Source organism: Megalops cyprinoides, chromosome 8 (assembly GCF_013368585.1).
Source record: "Megalops cyprinoides isolate fMegCyp1 chromosome 8, fMegCyp1.pri, whole genome shotgun sequence".
NCBI classification, from domain to species: Eukaryota; Metazoa; Chordata; class Actinopteri; order Elopiformes; family Megalopidae; genus Megalops; species Megalops cyprinoides.
In genome coordinates this window covers 6,815,253-6,836,482 of record NC_050590.1, presented here as the reverse complement: position 1 = coordinate 6,836,482, position 21,230 = coordinate 6,815,253, and the positions used below count along the sequence as shown (strand labels likewise).

The 21,230-nt window shown below is 43.7% G+C and overlaps 1 protein-coding gene across 3 annotated transcripts; it reads right to left on the bottom strand.

Moving 5' to 3' along the window:
- Positions 1-1,864: 1,864 nt before the first annotated feature.
- On the bottom strand, positions 1,865-20,108 carry paqr5b (progestin and adipoQ receptor family member Vb). Of its 3 annotated transcripts, none has more exons than XM_036535751.1 (10): positions 19,990-20,108; positions 14,574-14,654; positions 11,468-11,754; positions 10,779-10,906; positions 6,277-6,482; positions 5,220-5,346; positions 4,438-4,482; positions 3,294-3,390; positions 2,779-2,923; positions 1,865-2,187 (listed from the first exon to the last, which is right to left on the bottom strand). In XM_036535751.1, exons 3-10 carry the CDS (start codon positions 11,519-11,521, stop codon positions 1,919-1,921), a joined length of 1,071 nt encoding a protein of 356 aa, XP_036391644.1. In that variant the 5' UTR covers positions 11,522-11,754; positions 14,574-14,654; positions 19,990-20,108; the 3' UTR covers positions 1,865-1,918. The 3 variants fall into 3 exon arrangements, with proteins under 3 accessions (XP_036391644.1, XP_036391645.1, XP_036391646.1); XM_036535752.1 differs by having other exon boundaries at positions 11,468-11,713; XM_036535753.1 differs by lacking the exon at positions 4,438-4,482.
- Positions 20,109-21,230: the final 1,122 nt, after the last annotated feature.

Sequence of the window (21,230 nt, the reverse complement as noted above, 5' to 3'; positions counted from 1 at the left end):
AAGTTAACTAACTTTAGCACCAGTGAAAAATCAGCAGCTCAACATGGCACCTTGTTAGCTCCACCCAGTAATTCTAAAAGATTCTAAAATCTACTAAATCAAGGGGCATCAATGCTTTTTTTTTTTTTAAAGAAAACCAAAAGTTTCACCATGTGTTCAGGAGCTCTCAACACCTTTCAATGCCAATGTTTACATACTGTAACTCCACTAGAGGTTAGATTTAGTTGCAGTGTGGACTTCACATTGTTTATTCACAGTTGTTGGCCCCCAGTTATCTTTTAAAGTGATGCACACAGCTTCAGTTTAAATGTCTTCATTTTCAAAATAATATCAAAACCCTGCATGTATAATCACACCTTCATAATAATTCAGAGAGAAACAGAAAATGAAAGCAGACATTGTAGTGTTTACATATAAAATAACAAACAGTTTTCAAATGCAACCATATAATAACTATATTACAGAAACAAAAAAGAATCCCTCAAGAAATACTAAATAAATAGTTCTGAAATCTTTAATGGGTTACTTTTTTGTAGGGATAACATAACCAACATTATTAAAATAATACAACGACACACAAAAAACCTTTGTTCATTTTAAACTCCCTCCCTCATAATGATCATTCAAAATGTACATCTTATTACAAATTGAAATCATTTCATGCTTTAGTGGAAATAATTTTTGAGTTTAGCTGAACATACCAGTTGCTCACCAAGTCAATATCTCTGGCATGTTCTTTTTTGTTTGTTTTTTTTTTTATAAGTAATTGATATGTTCAACCAAGGATTTTCCTTTCGTTTTCTCATAGAATCATCTTAAGGAGCTTATTTGCTTACTGTTCAACACTTTGCACTCTGTGGCACAGGAAAGAGAAGTGTACAAGTGAGTTATTTCTTTGTGGCAGCAACACAAGAAAACACGTGTACCGCAACTTTCCTTATAGCTGTTTTGTTCTTTAAGGCACAGTCATTACGATGATAGTTTTTCAGAAAGCACAAACCTTTGGGCAACAGGCACATCCTGAATGTTCTGATTTTGTGACGATAAACTATGTCTATACTCACAGTGACCAGTGGGGGGAGCCACAAGCCACAGGCCATCAACTATGTGGACACAATGGCTCTTTTACACACAAACCACTTACCATCAAATCAGCAATAGCCACTGCATGATGTTACCTTTATGATCTTACATTTTAGTTCAAGCCCTGGTTAACCAAGAAGAAGAAACTATGTGGCATCTGGTGATTTTTGAATATGTAAAATCTAATAAGGGGAGGAAAATCTTTTTCTTTGTGGCTGATACATGCCTTTTATTACACATATACATCTCTCATCATACACAATATATGCATTAGTAGTTATGTTTTTCTCACATCACTCGTTGCGTTTTCTGTCTCATCGTGATTTAGCAGTCTCCCAGTGCTATCAAAACCGTCATGGCATCCACGAGGTAATTTCCTTTATCAGCTCCATTGATTTACGGGCTTCCTACGGAACTACATACAAGCAGCTCATTGGGCTTTGAAGAAAAGCTGTGTTTGATGAGATCCCTGAAAGTGGTGCAGTGGGTCCCTTCAGTCAGCCTGAACTGGGGACACGAGAGCACATGCAGTTTCCTGTGGTCAGTCCCGGTCAAGCTGGCGGTCTGTCCGCCCAGATGGCTTTGGCGAATGAGCGGACAGGACAGGCGTCGCAGCCAGACCCGTGATCCCTGGAGAATGTGTTGCGTTCACTTCCGCAGCTTGTTCCCAAGCAAGCGTGAGTGTATTGACCATTCCTGTCTCAGTAGAAGGTAAAAAAAAGTCTCCTGTTGGAGGAAAGTGAGTACCTGCACGGGTCCTGAGGGGGCTTTTTGGGGGGGGGGGGGCTCAAACCAAGGGTTTGGAAAGCTGACAGTGACGCTTCAGGATGGCGGATCAGTTGGAGGAGCCGGAGGGGGTCTTGGGCTTCCGGCTGCGCCTGCTCTTCTTGGCCGGGGTCCAGTAGAGCGCCAGGCTGAAGATGTAGACAACGACGAGGCTGAGACCCACGCTGAGCAGCGAGGCCCCCAGCGTGTTGGCGAAGGTGATGGGCGGAGCCCGGGCCAGGAGCCACGCCCGCCGCAGCGACATGTCCATCTCGATGGCCTGCATCTGGAAGTGCGTCCCGATGATGCCGCACACGTGGAAGAGCTGGTGGCTGTGGCCTGCAAAGAGGGAATGGGGGGGGGGTCGAACACACGGAGGTCAACACACTGCTCTGAGACACACTCGCCCCCTTTCATGTCTACATTCAGATCTAGCCCCTATAGCACTGGGACAAAGCACTGACAGGGGTTGCTGCTCAGATCTGTTTTTCCATGACATTTCACTGACAAATGGATTTCAAGGATTATTTTTACTGCTGCAATAGTACAATACCTCCGAACTTGGGCTACTTTGAATGTGGAATTGAGGGAGCCAAATAACCTTTTCAGAATATTTTGTGACATGTGCTTGCTCTTAGCTTTGAATACCAGTCATAACTTTTTTTGGTGGGCTTAAGACAGTGAGCTAGCTAATTTTGTTAGCAATATTAGCATGTTGACGTCAAGCTAGCAAATTAGCACCCAAGATGGACATCCTTCATGCAACTTAAAATGAACAGAAATATATATCCCTTAAAATCTGGGCAGAGATTCTGAGCACTTAGGACAGCTGTTCCGCGACTTTCTAGAAGGGAAATACTTAGATGGATCTTCCACGAGAACCTTGAGTGACAAGCAAAGCATAGTGAGGGGGAGGCGCCGTGCACCCACCGATGTAGTCGAAACGACCAGGGGCCAGCCGCTCTGGCAGGTGTGTGGCAAACAGGAAGGCGGTGAGGAAGGCCAGCACGGTGTGGTGGTAGTGCAGGGCGTTGGTCTCATTGTCGGTGCACCCCTCGCCGGTGCACACAAAGATCTGACAAGAGAGAAGTACCAGCCTCAGTCTCAATCTCAACAACGACTGTCCCCAGCCAGGTTAGCTTCCGACTCATATTCCGACCCATTACATGCAAATGCACATCGCGTGTTATCTGTCACGTGTATTTAGCTGGTTCAGAAACACACTGCGCTGTGAATTGGATGGAGGCTAATAATGTAGTGAGAATTCTACACGTGAGACATTTTAAGTTTACACAACCGCTCACATTTTTCAAGAAGGTAAATATTTCTAGGTGTTGCTCGGGTCGATTCAGGAAGTTAAATATTTCTAGATCTTTCTAGAGGTTGTTTTTTTTTTGTATTTACCTCGGTGAGAGTGTGAGGAATGTGCAGAATGAAACACTCACCCTGTAGAAGACGGGAATGTTGTCGAACAGGTAGGGGTAGGCAAAGGCCAAAACGCGAAGGATCTTTCCCAGCTTCGGGCTGTTGCACTCTGGAAACCTAGGGGTGAGGGAGAGATGGGGGTATATCTCTTAATAGTCTCACATCTAAGCCACGCTTACACGCATGTTCCCACATGCTGAAGCAGAACACATACAGTCTAGGGCCGTCTTTCCCAACCCTGCTCCTGGAGGCACACTGTCCTGCATATCTTCTATGTATCCTTCCTGCTTGACTAAATCAGGTGTGCTCAGCTAATCAAAAGTGCCACTGATGAGTTCAGTCAGGTAGGTAGAGCAGGGATAGATAGAAGATATGCAGGACGGTGTGCCTTCAGGAGCAGGGTTGGGAAACGCTGGTCTAGGGTTCTGAAACAAAAGCACCTAGCTGGAAACTCATAGCCAAACCGAGCACGAGTTCAGATCACAGTTCATCCCCCTGAAATTATGAATCAACCGAGTACTGTGAAGCAGAGAAGGATATACACATCAGATGGCATCTCATGCGTCAGATCGCTCACCTGTTCCCTCGCAGGTGAATCATCCACAAGAAAAGCACGAGGCTTCTACAGAATTAAACTAGATTACTAAACTGAACTAAAATGGCCTGTTGGTAGAGTGCCAGAAAAAAAAAGATTTTATAATCCTGCAGAGTATTTGCACGGTCACCGATATGGTTTGCTCCTTCTGAGGTTACATCTGATATCGGTGTACTTTACAGGGTAGATTACACAAAAGGAGTACATAGTTTATATTAAAAACATCAGTAAATATTACAAGGATACTGTAGACACCCTTTAATGTCACATAATCCCATCCGCAAAGCCACTCAAGTCAAGTTGTTGATGTCATTTAAATAATGTTTTGCATGTTAAAAAACAAGGCATTGTAACAGTAGACAAATGCAGTTCTAGAATTTACAGCTATCCTGTGCAAACTGAGGTTACGTTTATGCCAATACATCAATCCAATGTAGTTTCATTTCATTCGTCATCAGCAGGGATACATATGATTGGCTGTAGGTTTGTTAGCTGGCCCCCCCCAAGCCCCCAAAGCATGCATGCCAGAGCAAAAGAAGCGCATTAAATGACTGGGTGCACAAGGTTACCTTTTTATGATGTCATGGTTATATTGCAGAAACGGTAAGCCAAGCCTTAGCAGGTGAGAGGAGAGGGAGAAGAGGTGTGAGAGGGCAGTCATGCTGGTCAACACAGCTCAAAAGAGAAAACAAACCAGGCAGCACGGGCCAGGAACAACAGCGTCCAACGGCACAGATAATGTATCAGTATACTGCCCCTAAGATACTTTCTGCACCTTCTGTGTTTTCTTGATAGTGTGTACTCAGCTGATTAAGGTCTCGTTTTGCAGCATTATGTTATCCCGAGGCTGTGCAGATTCACCGATCATTGTGGCGTCTGGATTTCCCGACTCACTGACTGTGGCCTATATCTCAGCCCATCCACACACTATACAGATTTATGAACCCACACTGAATCTGCACAGAATTTGCTTATTTAATTCTTATAAAAACACAGTTTAATACTGACAGTGTTCAAAGAGAAAATATTAAAATTAAACATTACAATTTTAAATAGTAACACTTTAAACATTAAAACATATAAATAAAACAGAAGGTTTAGTTTGTGCAGATGGGAAACACATGGTCGGGTCACTGTCCAGTGTTCTGAGGGATGATGTTCACTGCCAGTTTATTGAAAGTCATTGAATGAATAAGATATGCTTTCTGCTTTCATGCATTTGAAGGAAGGTACAGAGAAGTCTGCTGCTATTACTCCGAGTGGCCCTCTACAGTTATCTATCCTAAATTATCCCATAAGACCCAGCGTTTACACTGAATTGCATGCAGGATGTCAGCTGCATCGGACTCACCTTGAGTAGCAGGCCAGAGCAGTGCAGACGACTGTGTTAAAGACAGCTATAGGGATGTAGTACAGGTGGAACGTGCTGTTCACCCATCTGTCTGGGATAACGTACGCAGAGTAGGTGATAGCCGAGCCTGTGGAATAAACACGCATGGAACCACACACATACTATCAGTCATGGTCAAGAGGAAAGGACATCATCAGGCTGCATAATAATGGCACAGACGCAATGCTGGCTGCATGCGTGTAAGGGTGATGATGTGTCCTCCTCTCCTGTCACTCAGCCAGTTCATAGAAGCTGATCTGAGACTCACTCTGGCTGTACAAGCTGATCTGAGACTCACTCTGGCTGTACAAGCTGATCTGAGATTCACCCTGGCTGTACAAGCTGATCTGAGACTCACCCTGGCCATAGAAGCTGATCTGAGACTCACCCTGGCTGTACAAGCTGATCTGAGACTCACCCTGGCTGTACAAGCTGAGCTGAGACTCACCCTGGCCATAGAAGCTGAGCTGAGACTCACCCTGGCTGTACAAGCTGATCAGAGATTCACCCTGGCTGTACAAGCTGAGCTGAGACTCACCCTGGCCATAGAAGCTGATCTGAGACTCACCCTGGCTGTACAAGCTGATCTGAGACTCACCCTGGCTGTACAAGCTGAGCTGAGACTCACCCAAGCCATAGAAGCTGAGCTGAGACTCACCCTGGCTGTACAAGCTGATCTGAGATTCACCCTGGCTGTACAAGCTGAACTGAGACTCACCCTGGCCATAGAAGCTGAGCTGAGACTCACCCTGGCTGTACAAGCTGATCTGAGACTCACCCTGGCTGTACAAGCTGAGCTGAGACTCACCCTGGCCATAGAAGCTGAGCTGAGTCTCAGCCAGGCTATACAAGCTGAGCTGAGTCTCAGCCAGGCTGTACAAGCTGAGCTGAGTCTCAGCCAGGCTGTAGAAGCTGAGCTGAGACTCACCCAAGCTGTAGAAGTTGAACTATGACTCCCTCAAGCTGTAGAAGCTAAGCTGAGACTCAGCCAGATCATTGAAGCTGAAATATGACTCACCCAGGCTGTAGAAGCTGAGTGCTCCGTAGTCGAAGAAGAAGCAGACGTGGCGGGCGCGGGCGGACATGGTGCTGAAGGTGTGGGCGCAGCTAGAGGCCAGAGGGTACATGCAGGCGGACAGCAGGAACACCAGCAGCGGCCAGGTGTAGGAGTCGTGCCAGACATCCTGCATCAGCACCACTGTCAGCAGCTTCCACAGGAAGTACCTGCCAGGACAGGTCGCAAACACATGACCCCGAGGGCTGGAAGACTCAGCCAAGCCAAGGAGGTCCACTGAAGCTGTCAAGCATTCGCAACCTATTGTGTTGCGTTTTACTTGATAGATGTGTAGCGCAAACCAATTAAACAACTGCACACACGGTTGAAACTACTGGAGGCTCAGGGGCCTGTGTGGTGCCCTCTAGTGGCCGGGTGGTCAACCGCCTCCAACAGAGCATGTATAGTACACCCCAGGGAATTAAACAGCATTTAGAGGGCACAGACGAAGGAGGCCCCTGTAAGATCCCTGCTCTCAACATCAACTTTTAATCTCATCAAGACCAGTGGTTACATGTCATAATGTCACAGAGAATCAAAAATCTGCCTAGAGCGTTTTCGATGCTGTGAAAATCCCTCATTGAAAAATGTGTTTTGTGTCCATTTATGCGTAGGTGTCAAGTGAAGGCTAACGTGATTATCAAGAAAAGACTCCCGATGCGACACGTATTGAAACTATTGAGCGCCAAAACTGAACTGCTGTGGTGCAAATGTTGTTCTCTGATGGCAGATATAAACAGGGCACCCCAGTATCACAGGTTATAGCACAGGGATATGGCTCTTTCTCCATCCATACAGCTACATGCACAATCAACTCCCAATGCTGTAGGCCAACAGTAGGCTTGTCAGCCTGAGAGAGTCTGAGCACTGTGGCATTTATAGTCATGATATCTTACAATGCATTACATTACATTGTTGGCATTTTGCAGATGCTCTTATCCAGAGTGGCCTACACCGGACATTGTTGTCCATTTATACATCTGGATATTTACTGAGGCAACTGTGGATTAAGTACCTCACCCAAGAGTATAGCCGCAGCGCTCCTGGGGGGAATCGAACCAGCAACCTTTCGGTTACAGGTCCTGCTCCTTAACCACTATTCTACACTGCTGTCCTCTTAATTAATTAATTAATTAATTAATTAATTAATTAATTAGAGAACATAAATATGTCTATAAAAGTTGAATGATCAACAGTGTCAGGCCAGGCTAACAGCACTCCCAGACCGGTGAGTGTGAGCATAACACCATTCAAGCACTACCAATTTAACTAGTGCTCGCACCAACCTGAAACTAGACAGCCTGGATAACTAAGGAAACGCCACACACACTACCATGTAACACAGTCACTAGATCACAGTATGCATAACACAATGCGATACGCCTTATTTAAGAGAAACGGTGTGTGTGGTTTACAAAGTCACAAGGTGGAAATATTGGCTGATTATTGTAATTCATTAGAGGGTATCACTCCATCTATCTTGGCCCCTCTATGGTAGAACGAGCTTCTTGTAGTGGTCGGAGCAACAGGAATGAGCTTTCTGTTGCTCTGACTGAAATGTGAATAGCGAGACCCGCTAGCCACATTCCATCACAGGCTGAAGACTCGCCTTCTCAGACTGCATCTCATTTCCCCTACCTTAGTGCAATCTCTTGCCCCCCTTTTATGTAATTTGTTTGTACCTGTTGTAGTTTTGCTACGTGGTATGCCATAGCTCTCTGTTTGGAATGCTGTAGTGATTGTGTAAGGCATGAAGTTACATAATGATGGGAGGCGTAATTGTAACGCGAGTTTCAATCACGACGGGTGACGGGAGACCTTACTGTGAGTGCGCCAGTCTCACCAACAACCTCTTCCCACCCCCCACGTCCCAATCCTGGTGCTACCCTCACAGTACCACCCTCGGTGAGGGGGGGGGGGGGGGGGGGGTAAACACCTGTGCCGGGAATACTAACGATCCCGGCACAGTCATGCTCATCACCCACACGGGCAGCTGTTGCCATGGAGTCCGGCAGTTCCTTATCGGCACTTTGGGCAATGTTTGGATTGCTGGGCGTGAGTTTCGCAACATCGAGATAAAAGGCGAGCCCGGGTGAATTCTGAACGACGAGGAAGTGTGAGGTAAATGTAATATGAGGTTGGCTGTACTGAGAAGAAAAGAAAAGAAGGAAAGAAGGAAGATTCATGATGTCCTATCTGGCAAGCAGCTGGAATTTCAGCATTCTCGCGGAGGCGATATGACTGAGCATGTATAAAGGCGTAACAATGTGCCAGTGATCCCTGTCCCCTTTTGACAGAAAACCCACCATACAGAGAAGTGACCTCACTCTCACACTTTGGGCTGAGTGGTTCATTGCATTGGGCCCAGCCACCACAAGCCACAACCCCTGCAGAGGCACCAACCCAAGCAATGCCTCCTTCCCCAGACTCACGTTCAGCACAGACCGGCACTTGTCTTTGTTTATCTTAATGAGAAGGTAAGGGGACATGCCAGTGCACAGTGCATCCTCCCTAGGGGAAGGATTCTACGTGCAGCAATGTTCAGCGGGGAAGACACGCAGGAAGCACACGGTCATGCCTAATTATTACACGTGAGTCACAGTCAAGTGACATACAACAGTCTTCAAAATACTCTCCTTGCAAGTGTTTCGGACAGACCTGTTGCGTAGTGGTAAGGAGCTAAGCTGGCAGCTGAAAGGTTGCTGCTTTGATTTCACACTGGGACACTGCTGCTGTACCCTTGGGCAAGGTACTTAACCGACAATTGCCTCAGTAAATATCCAGCAGCATAAGTGGATAAAAAAATTGTAACCCACTTGCTCCGGATAAGAGAGCCTGCTAAATGACAAAAATGTAGTGTAAAAGCGAGTATTTCAAAGGTTCTTTCACATAGCCACGTGCGTTACGGCCTCGACACGACTGATGTTCACAACTCATAGGACGTTGTCTTCTGGGTTATAAAATTACTGACAGCATGAACCATGCCGGCAGTGTAAAAGCCACTTTCAAGCATGTGTTACACACAGTTCATTTGCTGATGAAGGATGGATGGATTTGCCATTTGATCGCCTTGCTCAGTTGCCCTTGTTATAAATTAAAAAAAAAAAAAAAACTGTTACCAACAAAGCCTTCAACCAAGAAAATAAATGAAATAAGTTAAAAATGTGGAAAAGGTGCTATGTTGCACATCTCATCATTGGTTCCGGCATCACGCTGTGGACTTGTTTTCATTTGAACCCTGAAACAGTTAAGACCGCACCAAGTTCCTGTAAAGTGCATGGAATTTTCCACGATTAAGTTTTGGAGTGAGAATGAGGGAGAAGGCGTAAATACTAGACATTTACCTACAGGAATTTTCCGTTTTCAATCCTTGTCATCAAAACAGGTACGTATTACCTTTGTCAGTGCGATATGAACGCAGTGGGGAAAAACACAAACATTTGTAAGTGCAGAATTCTGCCACAGGGCAACCACATTTAAACAAACACAGGTTCCCTGTAGCATTAAAGACATAGACGAATAAATCAAAAGCAATAATGTAGCAATAATAACAGCAAACCTATATAAAAAAAAAACAGCTTTTAGAGATTTTGTTTTGTCTCCTGGAGGCCGATGATGAAAGTGTTACATGTGAGGCAGCACAGTGAGATGAGGGGAGACTGATAAGGGGACACTTCGGCTCAGGGCAGTTTCAGTGAGTATGCCTGGTGTGGAGGTAATGGGAGTCAGTAAGCAGTGCAAACTCTGCTGGTGCGGAAGAAGCTTTAGACGCGCTTGAACTGTTGAGCTGATACAAATCTGGGGTTTCACACGGCTTGACAGGCACGGGTTGTTAGTCCTTTTTTGAAAGAAATTTGTACTCGGAGGAGCACTTGTAAAGGTATGTAAAGATAAGTAAACACATTGGCCTTTTATGTTCATTTTGCCCCTCCAACAAATTAGTAATCTAAACAGGTACTCAGATTTATTGAATAAGATCAATTAGTTGGTCAATTAACTATTTTAGAGGGTAGAACAATTAACTGAGCAACCAATTAAGCTTTAGTAAGACAGCTACCCTAAATTTGTTCAAGGGAAGGCTGTTTAATAAGATACATTCTTTTACATGTGCCTTTTCACTAGTACAATCAAGCCTCAACAATACATGTCTTTCATACAAGACTTAAAGCAAATTAACTGTCAAGCCATACTGAATATAGCTCAGTATTCAATTAACACCTCAATGAAAAGCATTTGAACTAAAGGCCGGTGTACAACATTTGTCCCCATGACCAGGACCAAATGGTTATACAAGGCTGCCATTCCAATCCAGCCTTGTATTACAAGGCTACAGCCCAGACTGGCAAAATGTCAGGTTGTAATACTCTCCATAATCACCATTAAAAAGAATATGCTAAATGGGGTTTTGAAATGACAGAAAATGTGGAAATGTTGTTTGCATCCTGATAGGTCACCAGTTTCCTTACCATGTGGGCAGGAAATGTGTCCAGATGTTAAGCGTCTCATTGGTCAGCTGGAACAGGCTGAGGACACAGTCAGTGGCGGAGCTGCGGGGGTGCCGGTACCCCGATATGATGCTGTCCTCATGGAACACCTGGACAGGACAGAGTAACAAATACTGAACTGCTCTATACTCTAGTAATACCTGCTCCAGAGAGAGTAACTGATACAGTGCTGCTCTATATTCATGAAACACTTGCACAGGACAGACTAACAAATACTGTACTGTACCATACTCACAAAACACCTGCACTGGACAAAGTAACTGCTACTATACTTCACTATACTCACAAAACACCTGCACTGGACAAAGTAACTGCTACTATACTTCACTATACTCATGGAGCACCTGCACAGTACTGGCTAACTGATACTGTACAGTACAGTACTATATTCATGGAGTAGACAAAGGATTCTAAAACTAGGTCCAAAAACAGCATTATTTGTTTTTTCTCTTTCTTTCTTTTTTCATTATTTCTTTTACACATGAACTATTATTTAGTCTCTCAAATCGAAAAGAGACCAGCTAAAATTTCCAAATGACTGAAAACAAAAGAAGAGGTCAGAATGATCACATTATATACATTTTGAAAATGCTTCATTAAATCCACACCTGGTGGACTTCTTGCAGGAAAGGCTAAAACCATGAACTCACTTTGGGGACTTGGTTGATGGTGAAAACACGAGGTAGTTTGATCAAGCTTAGCATGGTGGAGAGGAGAGCGTCTGGCACTCAGAGCAGCAGCCGCAGGAAGGGGGGGTTGGGGGGGAGAGGCGCTCCTCTTTGGGACTGTTGGGTCGTCCTGCCGCCCGTGGCCTGCACCACACCCAGAATGCCTGGACCAATCCCAGCCTTGCTCCACAGCACTTCTCTGCTTCCACTGGTAGGTCCTACACTAGCCTGAGCAGCAACACAGCAGGCAGAAGGCTACTGATGGCTTCCTGAGTGGACAGAGTTAGCATGTAAGTGAAATTATTCACCAGCGGATTAGGAAACAGAAGCTAGCTAGCTTTGTAAACATACTAGCTACTGTCTACCTTATCCATAGCTAGCTAGCACTTTGCTGAGAGTTCAATGGGATGGAATAAAATACTTTATGCACAAAATCATTTTCAGGCAAAAGACAGTACCGAACAAGCTCTTCATAACACCAGCTGCCACTTGCCATTTAAGAAGAGATGTTATAGTCTCAAAAGCAAGTGGTAAAATGTCTTCTCTAAGCATCAGTTCTGTCTATACAAATGATTAATACACTACCAATGGGCACTTGTGTAAGTAACTCATGGACGCTTGTGTTCCTGTGTTAATAAGCCCCTGCTGACAGCCCACAACATATGCACAGTAACTGAAACGGTAGTGGGACATGGCAGGTCAAACCTGCTGGTTTCCTACTATGAAATCATGGCTCCAGTCCATGATGAGACGGAGAAAACAAAGGCGTACTGTCAGGATCTGGAGGGGCAGGTGCCAATGACACCTTGTGCACAGACTCTGAGAGAGAGAGAGAGATCTGCTGTATTTTTAGACCCGACGGTGGCTTCAGTGGCTTCAGTACTGTGGCTCCTGAGAATGATTCACAAAGCATGGAACAGACAGTGCAGATTTCGAACCATGCCATCACCGGTGACACTGCGTTGGTGCAAGAAGTCCGCTCATCACTGAGCCTGATTTTTAACAGAAGGTCTAATTTATGGCTTATTTGTAGCAAAGGAGAGCTAGTCTGCGTTTGAGTGTTATGTCTCCTTAAATTTTGCACCTGAAGCTTTTTAAAAATACTTAACAAAAACACTATATCTCAAATGCAACATTTAACCTCAGCAACACACTTTTTTCCTAGATAAAGACAGTTTGTCCTGTCCTGTGCTCAGGGCTGAGCATGTAACATTGTAGGATTTCTTGTGACAAGTGCATGTGACTGTGCAATAATCTGACAAAATCAAACTTCAAACAACACCCCAGGACTTTTATTGCCTAACTTTAGGTTCACACCCCCTCTGGAAAAATAGGACGCCGTTTCTGCCTGCATTTAGTTGGATCAGGATCAAACTGGCCTGAAGAAGCTCATATAAACCCACTGAGTGACAACCCGTTGGCTCATTTCATGTGACATGCGGATATTTGTTTGCTAGCTAGGCAGATATAGGGCAATAAGTACCCTGTCCATTCACATGTTCTGACATAGCATCACCCTGGCAAGATACAGTTACATAACAGACTAATTGGCCAGGTAGAAAAAAATAAGTAAAGGTAATACTAGTCTATGGACCTAAAGGAATACATGGCTAATATGATGAGCTACATTACCTGTCAGGCTCAGTTCCTTGTTCCAAGTTCCTTGCAATAAGTACATAACTAACAGCATTGTCAACACGTATACTTTTAAGTTCTTTAATTTGTTTTATTTGTTTACACAGATCTGGCAAATTGATTAGAACTAATCTGTTGGGCAATATAAAAAAGTCAATATTTTAAAAACAGAAATTTTTGGAGAATTCTAAACTTTTATTTTTCTTCTTGTGCTAAGATCCAGTTTACTCACATAACAGGTGTAATATGGAGGGAAAAAATAAAGTTTTTTTTCTGTCAAATATTTTAAATATGCAGTTGCCATTTGGGGCAAGTGTCCAATACCTACCGAAGGTGCCATAGTTGTTTGCATACATTCCAAGGGCTTGCAAACTCCTACAACCAATCCTCAGAGCCAACAGGGTGTGCACTGCTTATGTACCCCTCCTGCTGTCTTTTGCCCAAGTTTCAAACAATAATGACAAGGGTGTGTCCCCATCCCTTTTCAATCTCGGTTCAGAACTGGATGAGAACCAGTTTTTTTTTTCTGTGTACCCTGGTGTTGCTGGGAAACTGAATGCAAGAAGCACAGGGTTCTAGAAGGATCATGGTTTTGATTTAACTGTCGTGACATTTTCTTTCAAAACGTGTTTTTAAAAACTGTGACCACACCGTTACTGACCTGTCCTCTCAGGCGGGGAAAACAAAACATTTCACATACTTAGCCACAACAGTTGACATTTAGTAGTAGACATTTAACCAGCAATAACAATGTCACATTGAATTGCTTTATTATTCCCGTTTATATTCAGAAAACAAAACCTTTCTCTTAATTGTTAACTAGTAGACATTCGGAATGTGATTTCTTTTTCAGATAAAAGAGATGGCATGTTCTATTGCTATTCCAACACTGAAATGTTGATCAGCTAAACAGCGTATTCATAAGCGGTCACTAACACCCCTATATGGAGGTCACCTCATGTGTGCATGGTTATTCAGTTACATATGTGCAGCAAGTTTGATGCACTGTTGCTCTCCTTTATCCTCATGCATCACCCATGTTTTAGGGAGTACAAACCACTGCTTCTGCCTAAACATGACAGCTTACACTTAGTGTACATAAATGGCTTATTTTGAATATTAATTCCAAATTATTAAGTACTCTGAATATTTGCTCCAAGGAAAGCAGTCATCATGGGTAAATTAACCTCTACAGAGAATGCCAGGCGCTGGAAAACTTCAAATGACAATTCCTATGCCAGCACACACCACCATGCATCTGGAGTGCTTCTGTTGTTTATGTTAAGCTTGTATTCAGATCTGTTATTTAGGCTTATAACAACAATATGGTGGGCTGTGTGCATTCGGACTGCTGGTTCAATGATGTCACTTTTCTTCCATGCCCTTCACCTTTAAAGTTTTTGTTTAGACTGAGTCCTATCAGGTTTACAAATGAAAAGGCAAAATCTCCTACCCCAGTTGTTGTAGCTTCAGTAGCACTACCTCCGGTGTTCGCCTCCTCAGAGAAAGAGATGTGTGAGCGGTCTTAATACATCTAGAGGAAAAAATGAACTCATTAGAATTAATTTTTTTTTTGTTCCAGTCACGATAAAATGACCATTTCCAGAGGAAATTACTGTTAATGGTAAACTTCACTTCACTTCTGCCTCCAGAACCTGTGAAAAATAAACTGCCACAAACCAGACCAAGTGAAGGACAACTTTAAAAGCTCCTAAATTCACTGGGGTAAATTACAATCCAAGAGCTTTTTTTTCCCTTTTAGTGTTGCGTGTTTGTTTTGTATTATGGGAGTCCTCATTCAAAGTGCACTCACTGCACACCTGTGCTGTTTACAAAGTCACCTACACACGATAGAGTAGTCTGTCATTGTGTAATTAACAGGACAGAGATTAACAGGGGGAGCTTGTGTGGCCACTGGGACCAATTCGTTCTCCCTCTCTTTCTCTGTCAACCATGCACAAACATACACTCATATCTGTATTAGTATTATATAATATCCCCCCAACACACACACACACACACACACACACACACACACACAGTGTTAAACATGCGAGATAATATTTATATAGATAAGGCCCACAATTCCCCTTGGGGCTGTATATTTTGCATAATTTTAAATGCATTGCTTTCCACTTGGTACCCTTAAATAAACAATCAGCGCCTCTGTCTGTACCTCCGTGTCTGACGACATGAAAAGCAACATCAAAATCAAAAATGAAACATCAAGAAACATCACCACAATCTGCAGATGCTCTTGTGAAAAACTTTTGGAAGCACAATGAAGTCATTTTTACCTCCACCACCTGTGCTCCAAGCAAAAACACAGTTTCTAATTGATGACTGGCAGCCATATTGCCATGGTGACATAAGTCACAGTTTCTGAAGGGTTGGCTGTCTACTGACAGACAGCATTGCTTCCAACAGATGAAAAAAGCCACCAAATGTTTTATAGAAATTCTCATACAGTGCAGTTACTTTCATAGTTTGGCTTTGATCTTGTAAAACACACCAAAAATGCTTTTTTTTTCAATACAGTATTGCAAGATAAAAAAAACAGTGAAGGCAGCACCTTTTAACTTCTCCAATGTAGCTAAACAGATGCGCAGGATTGGATACCTGCTAAATTGCTTTGCCTCATCTAAGACACAGTATGTTTGCCGCAGAAAACGAGCTGTAAGTTTGGCAGGCGATAACGGGCTCATTTACTCTCCGTGCTAATGACAACATCTGCTTACATAAAGGCGCGGTAACACTTGAGTTTGAGCGCAGTCTGGGGAGTCTGGACTGGCAGGTCTTTCTACCCAGGTGAGATATGACTGACAGCAGGTTTCTGTGTCCTGGGACCTCATTTACTCCTCAGTAAAGCGAGGAGATCAGTGTCTTTGTCTGCCAGCAGTATGTGGCTCCCTCGGCACCACATATACCAGGGGTCTGAGGGTTGGGAGAAGCACCTAGCTCATCCTGCTGTTTACACCTGCAATGTCACCTTAGCAGCTAATGGCTTTCTCTCGGCCGATACATTTATACATCACTCATCTAACGAGTCACATTCTTTTCATTAAAAAGAAATACAGACACATTTACGGCTACAGTCTCAGTGGATAATTAACTTGCAGTGGCTGTGGTGCTTAAATGTCTGTTAAGGAAAAAAAAACAAACAAAAAAAAAACACACATCTCTATTTTTTTTTCTTAAACTAAGGAGTTATGAAATGTTTGCACTGAGGTTTCCGAGGTCCTTTGAGATAATCATCATACTCATAAGCCACGTGAACACCATCACCGCCGACCCGTGGCCTGTGGGAAAGATTGGACGTCCAATGTGGAACTTAAGTTTTCCCCCTGTGGGCCCGTGGGGAGTGGCGCGACTCGGACAAGTACATTCAGGACCCACGGGCAGCCTGGCACCACTCCAACACAGCGCTGTCACACGCCAGGCCACATCAAGCTGCAAATAGGTAACTAGCAGTTAGTCACACCTCAGACGCATTTAGGCAAACAGCCCAGAGAGGAAGGCTCGATTTCAACACTCGGAAGAGCGACGATCCGTGTTTGCTCTGAGCTTTATTTTTAAAACCCAGGCACCGTGCATCAAGGTTCAAAAAAAAAAGGGGAGCACGGTTGTGTGAGAGCAACCTTGTGAATGTATAACATGCCCACATCAATTTTTAAGTAAGCAAAATCAAGATGAACAAAAAGAAAAATATCAGCTTGGGTTTGGGCAGTGCTGCTGTTTTTTTTTTTTTTTTTTTTTTGGCTTGGCAAGTTATCACAAAGCTCCATTTACCAGTACAGTCCAAGCAGGCAAACAGGAAGCTTTGCCCTTGCGAGAAATAAGGGTCACCCTCTTTGGCACTTCCCAGGGCTGAGCTACGAAATGCCAACACTAGCTGCTGCACCTCAGACACCAACTCTGACACGCGGGCAAAAGCTGAAACCTAGAGACTATTGTGTTCACGTGTTCAATAGTGGTTTCCAGAGGATACCAAGCTCCCTGAACACGGGAAGAACAAACAAACACACGGCCCATTTGAGACCCGGCCCTTGGGCCCAGTTCAGCCCCCTGGCAGCTGTGAACACCCCCCCCACAGTGTGACCTGACGACTGGCAAGAGGAGAGGCGCATTATGGGGGTGTGGCCTACCCAGTCGCAGAGCAAACATGCCATGGGGGCTGTGGAAAATTACAAAGCCCCCCCCCCCCCCCCCCCCTCCCAATGCTCAACAAAACAAGAGCGCTCTGTATAGGCTTTATATCTCATGTCTACCATTCACAGCTTCCTGTAAGACTCAAACATTTGTCTTTCAAGCTTGGTTGTACACTTGCATCCCTGGAGGGAAAGACGTGAGCGTCAGTTTGTATAGTCTTTATCGGTTTAATCATCCGAACCGTGGGAGATTTCTGATTTGAAACTCTTTGGCAGGCTGCGTGTTTCTGCAGCGAAATCCGCCTCCCGTTACAATGCGTGACCTGTTCAGTCATGTACACATATTATGATGTCATAAAACGGTGTATAATCAGAAAGGGAGATGTACAGCAACGTAGCCTTAAGGCAAATGGAGGTTTGAATCTGATTTTGGATTTCCCCCCACTGGTTTCCTCTATCAGTTTATGCAGCCTGGTGGACTGAAACTATGAGTTTCGATTGTGCATGTGGGGAATGAGAAGCATGATGGATATGAGTGATTCATGATGAGCGAAAAATACTATCCAGCTGAGCTGAAAATACCTGCAAAAAAGGAATCAATCAATCGAACACCATTCGTGTGGTGATTTAGACTCTCTTAAGATGTTTCTGGAAGAGCGGATGGAAATTCACCCAGAGGGCCTGGTTTGCCTACAGATATTACAGAGAAGCCTCATTATTCTGCCCACAAACCAGTCTGGCCAGGTGGAGGCAGACTGCAGTTTCGTCTTCAAGCTCACAATCAAGTGTGCTGCATCCAAGAATCAGACGCCCACTAAAGTGCAATATCTGCCATCTCATTCAGCATGGATGAACGTCGGAGCACAGGCAGACTCTTACCCCACCCCTCACACCCAGACACACCTGTGTACCCGCAATGCCTCTTGTGCCCACTTATGAAATTTCAAAGCAACCAATGAATTGAGAATTATTACCTCCGTCACTCGCAGGTGGAGGAAATGCTTTGTTATCCCTGTTTACATCTTAGTCACGGTCTGTCTGTCTGTCTGTCTGTCTACCTGTCTTTCTGTCTCTCTGTGAGCAGCACCACTGAAAAGGTTATGGACACAGTTTGACTGGCCGTGATTCCTTGTCATACCAAGAAATGTTCAATTCTAGGGGTTATGATGCCTGTTAAGGATGGCAGAGGCTTGCACTGTACGATATGCCATTCAAGATTCATTGAAAAGCCAACAAATGGTGAAAATGAGATGAATGTAGACACGATGCAGGCATGAAAACCTGCAACTGAAAGAGCCTGTACATTTCTTCTGTAGTTGTATCAAGGGCCAAATACGCCATGCCAGTCTCCATCTATGCTACATGACAAAGGAAACGTTTATAATGTGCTCCTACATGTTTTTCACTCACTGAAAAAGGACCTTTTCTCCAGTTCTTCAACGGAATGGCAGGTATCTTGCATTAGCACCATGCTCTTCCATTCAATATCTGCTGTCTGCTAAATGCTAAAATATGGACCGCATGTCATGACCACACCGTCCTGGGTACGGTGCCAAGAACAATCAGAAAATATTAAGTGATGTTGATGAGTCAACCTCACTTGGACGGACTTGCATTACAAATACAAATTAGGTCATACATGGGAAGTATAAAACCCTTACCCCATGCTTTCTGAGTATTGCACTCGGTGATGCACACAGGTGTTTACAAGAAACCAAGAGATGGTTGTGTTGTGAGCAACAGCATATATTGTGACAGAATTGGTTTAGCTGCATTTCTGAATAGAACAGGGCAGCTTTTTAGGGGGACTATAGACTATAAACCTCGCTATTATCGATCACTACCCAAGTGAGATACTGAGAACAAAATTGTTTGCAACTGGCCTTCTAGATGGATATGTCCTCCATCCAAAAACATGGATCATTAATACGAATATCTGTGTAAAAAGACATAATACGTTCAAGACATATAAAAGTAAATTGTTCCATTTCTGTTGTCACAGCACCTGTAAAAGTATTTTCACTTTAACGTTTAACTTTAACGCTTAAACGTTTCCTTGCCTTGAGAGAAATTAATGTCCATGAAACAACACGTTTAAAGGAAATAATGAAAAGTAAGCAGCCAATGAACTGATGTCCTCCGCTCACTCGCAAGTGTTCTGACTGAATTTCCCACAGGTGTTTTCGCCGCACGATCGTCTAAAAACTAAAAACACAGGTAGTGTTTTTAGCCATACTTGATTCAATGATGTGTCTATTTTACATGAAATAGCGAGCGAGCTAAAAATGTTGTTTAAAATCCACCGTGCAGCACACCTAATTTACCTGTAGTTTGACCTCGCATTGAATCAGATTAACTTAACGTAAAAATTAGACAGCGAAGTCACGTTTTACCAACAAGTTGTAGCAGCAACAAAGTTGCGCTGTCCTCCCAAGACACGTTCAGTGGTTACCGGTGACTGAACTGGGTAGAGACAGTTTAGGAACTGAAAACAAGTCTAAGTGTAACAACAATCCCGCAATACAAGTAGTGTCCAAAACAAAGCTATCTTAACACATAACACTTTTTCCCAGTATTTGATTCTGACAGCTAACGTTACAAAAACTGGGTTTGCCGCAAGTAAGCAGTTTGGTTCCTTCTAAAACTACTTCTCCGACAAGTATTTTTTTCTGTGTTGACAAGGATATGCAGTTTATGTGAAGACAATGAAAGTGTTCTTACACGTGACTTTCCGTTGAAGCAAGAGACTGTCGGTGGAGCGCCTTTGGCTCTTGTGTGCCGGTGCGCGATTCCCGGTGTGAGGATGCGCTTTCTCCCTATTGCCCTCACTTGATAGTGTGCCAATGACAGGAAAACTACGCGTTAGATCCCTGATTTTGCTCTCCACCTGCGAGTTTCTACAGCGCTCCCATTGGTCAGAATAGCCTCGCCCAGGGAGGGGAGCCGTTACCTGGATACGAGGTGTGGCCAAACTTTTCCAATAGTTGCAGCTAAACTACCGTGTTATCCACACTGCAACGGAGAGGCAATGAATTCAAATAATGGCATTTGTTATAACAAACAAACAAATATAAATAAATAAGTGGATGTGGATGCAGATATACTCGTGTTTCCATTGGATGCCACCAGTGGCATGAATGTTTACGTGGTACCCAAGAGGTTGCTGTATCCAGAATTCTTTTGATCTTCCATGCAGTTGACCATTCGCAATTTTTAATATTAAAAACAAACCCACAACAAGCTGTCTTTTATACAGCCGGCTATCTTTAGCATGAATTTGCTGTGTTTCTTTCAGAACGTCAGCGACTTTATTAGCCCAACTATATTAGACAAAGGAATTAAAGAAGAGAGGCAATTTTGATTCGACTATTGTACCACGTGCTTCTGAGGTACCAATGGATAAAATAACTGAGAAATCGATTTCTCTGGAAGCTTGAGTTACACCACAGACTCACAGACTCGTTCAACAAGACAGACAAGACAAAAAAGGAAAGAAAAACAGGTATGCCCACATTTTGAGACCGTCATTGCATAACACTGCAGATAGTTTCTTGGACCACTCCTACACCTTTTCATTTAAAGGACCTCTCCCTTGCCCTTAGACCAATCTCAGTGAATATGACTGAAGTGTGTGCTGTTTGGTCAAGATTGAGACAACATCTGTGGAATTTATTTCTTTTCCCGCCGTAATGAATCTCCGGCGTCAGAATAAAAAAATGTCTACTTTTCTTCACAATTTACGTTACATTACATTCATTTAGCAGACGCTCTTATCCAGAGCGACTTCCAGCACAACAGAACAGACGTGTACAATCGTTTCGCGCCCTGTATATTCACTTTGTTAACATTATAAAGCAGAAGAAATACCTTTGTTTGGCTTTTTTACATGCCTCCAACAACAAATTTAGGACATCTGGCAAATAATAGAAAAATAGATGCTGTACCATCGTTAACAGAAAATT

Excerpts from the sequence above, each read along its gene's own strand:
- paqr5b (XM_036535751.1), bottom strand. The coding sequence starts at position 11,521 with ATGCTAAGCTTGATCAAACTACCTCGTGTTTTCACCATCAACCAAGTC. Across the intron at positions 10,907-11,467 it reads CCATCAACCAAGTCCCCAAA|GTGTTCCATGAGGACAGCAT; the intron begins GTGAGTTCATGG and ends TGTCCTGTCCAG. Across the intron at positions 3,391-4,437 it reads AACCATGACATCATAAAAAG|GTTTCCAGAGTGCAACAGCC; the intron begins GTAACCTTGTGC and ends CCTCACCCCTAG.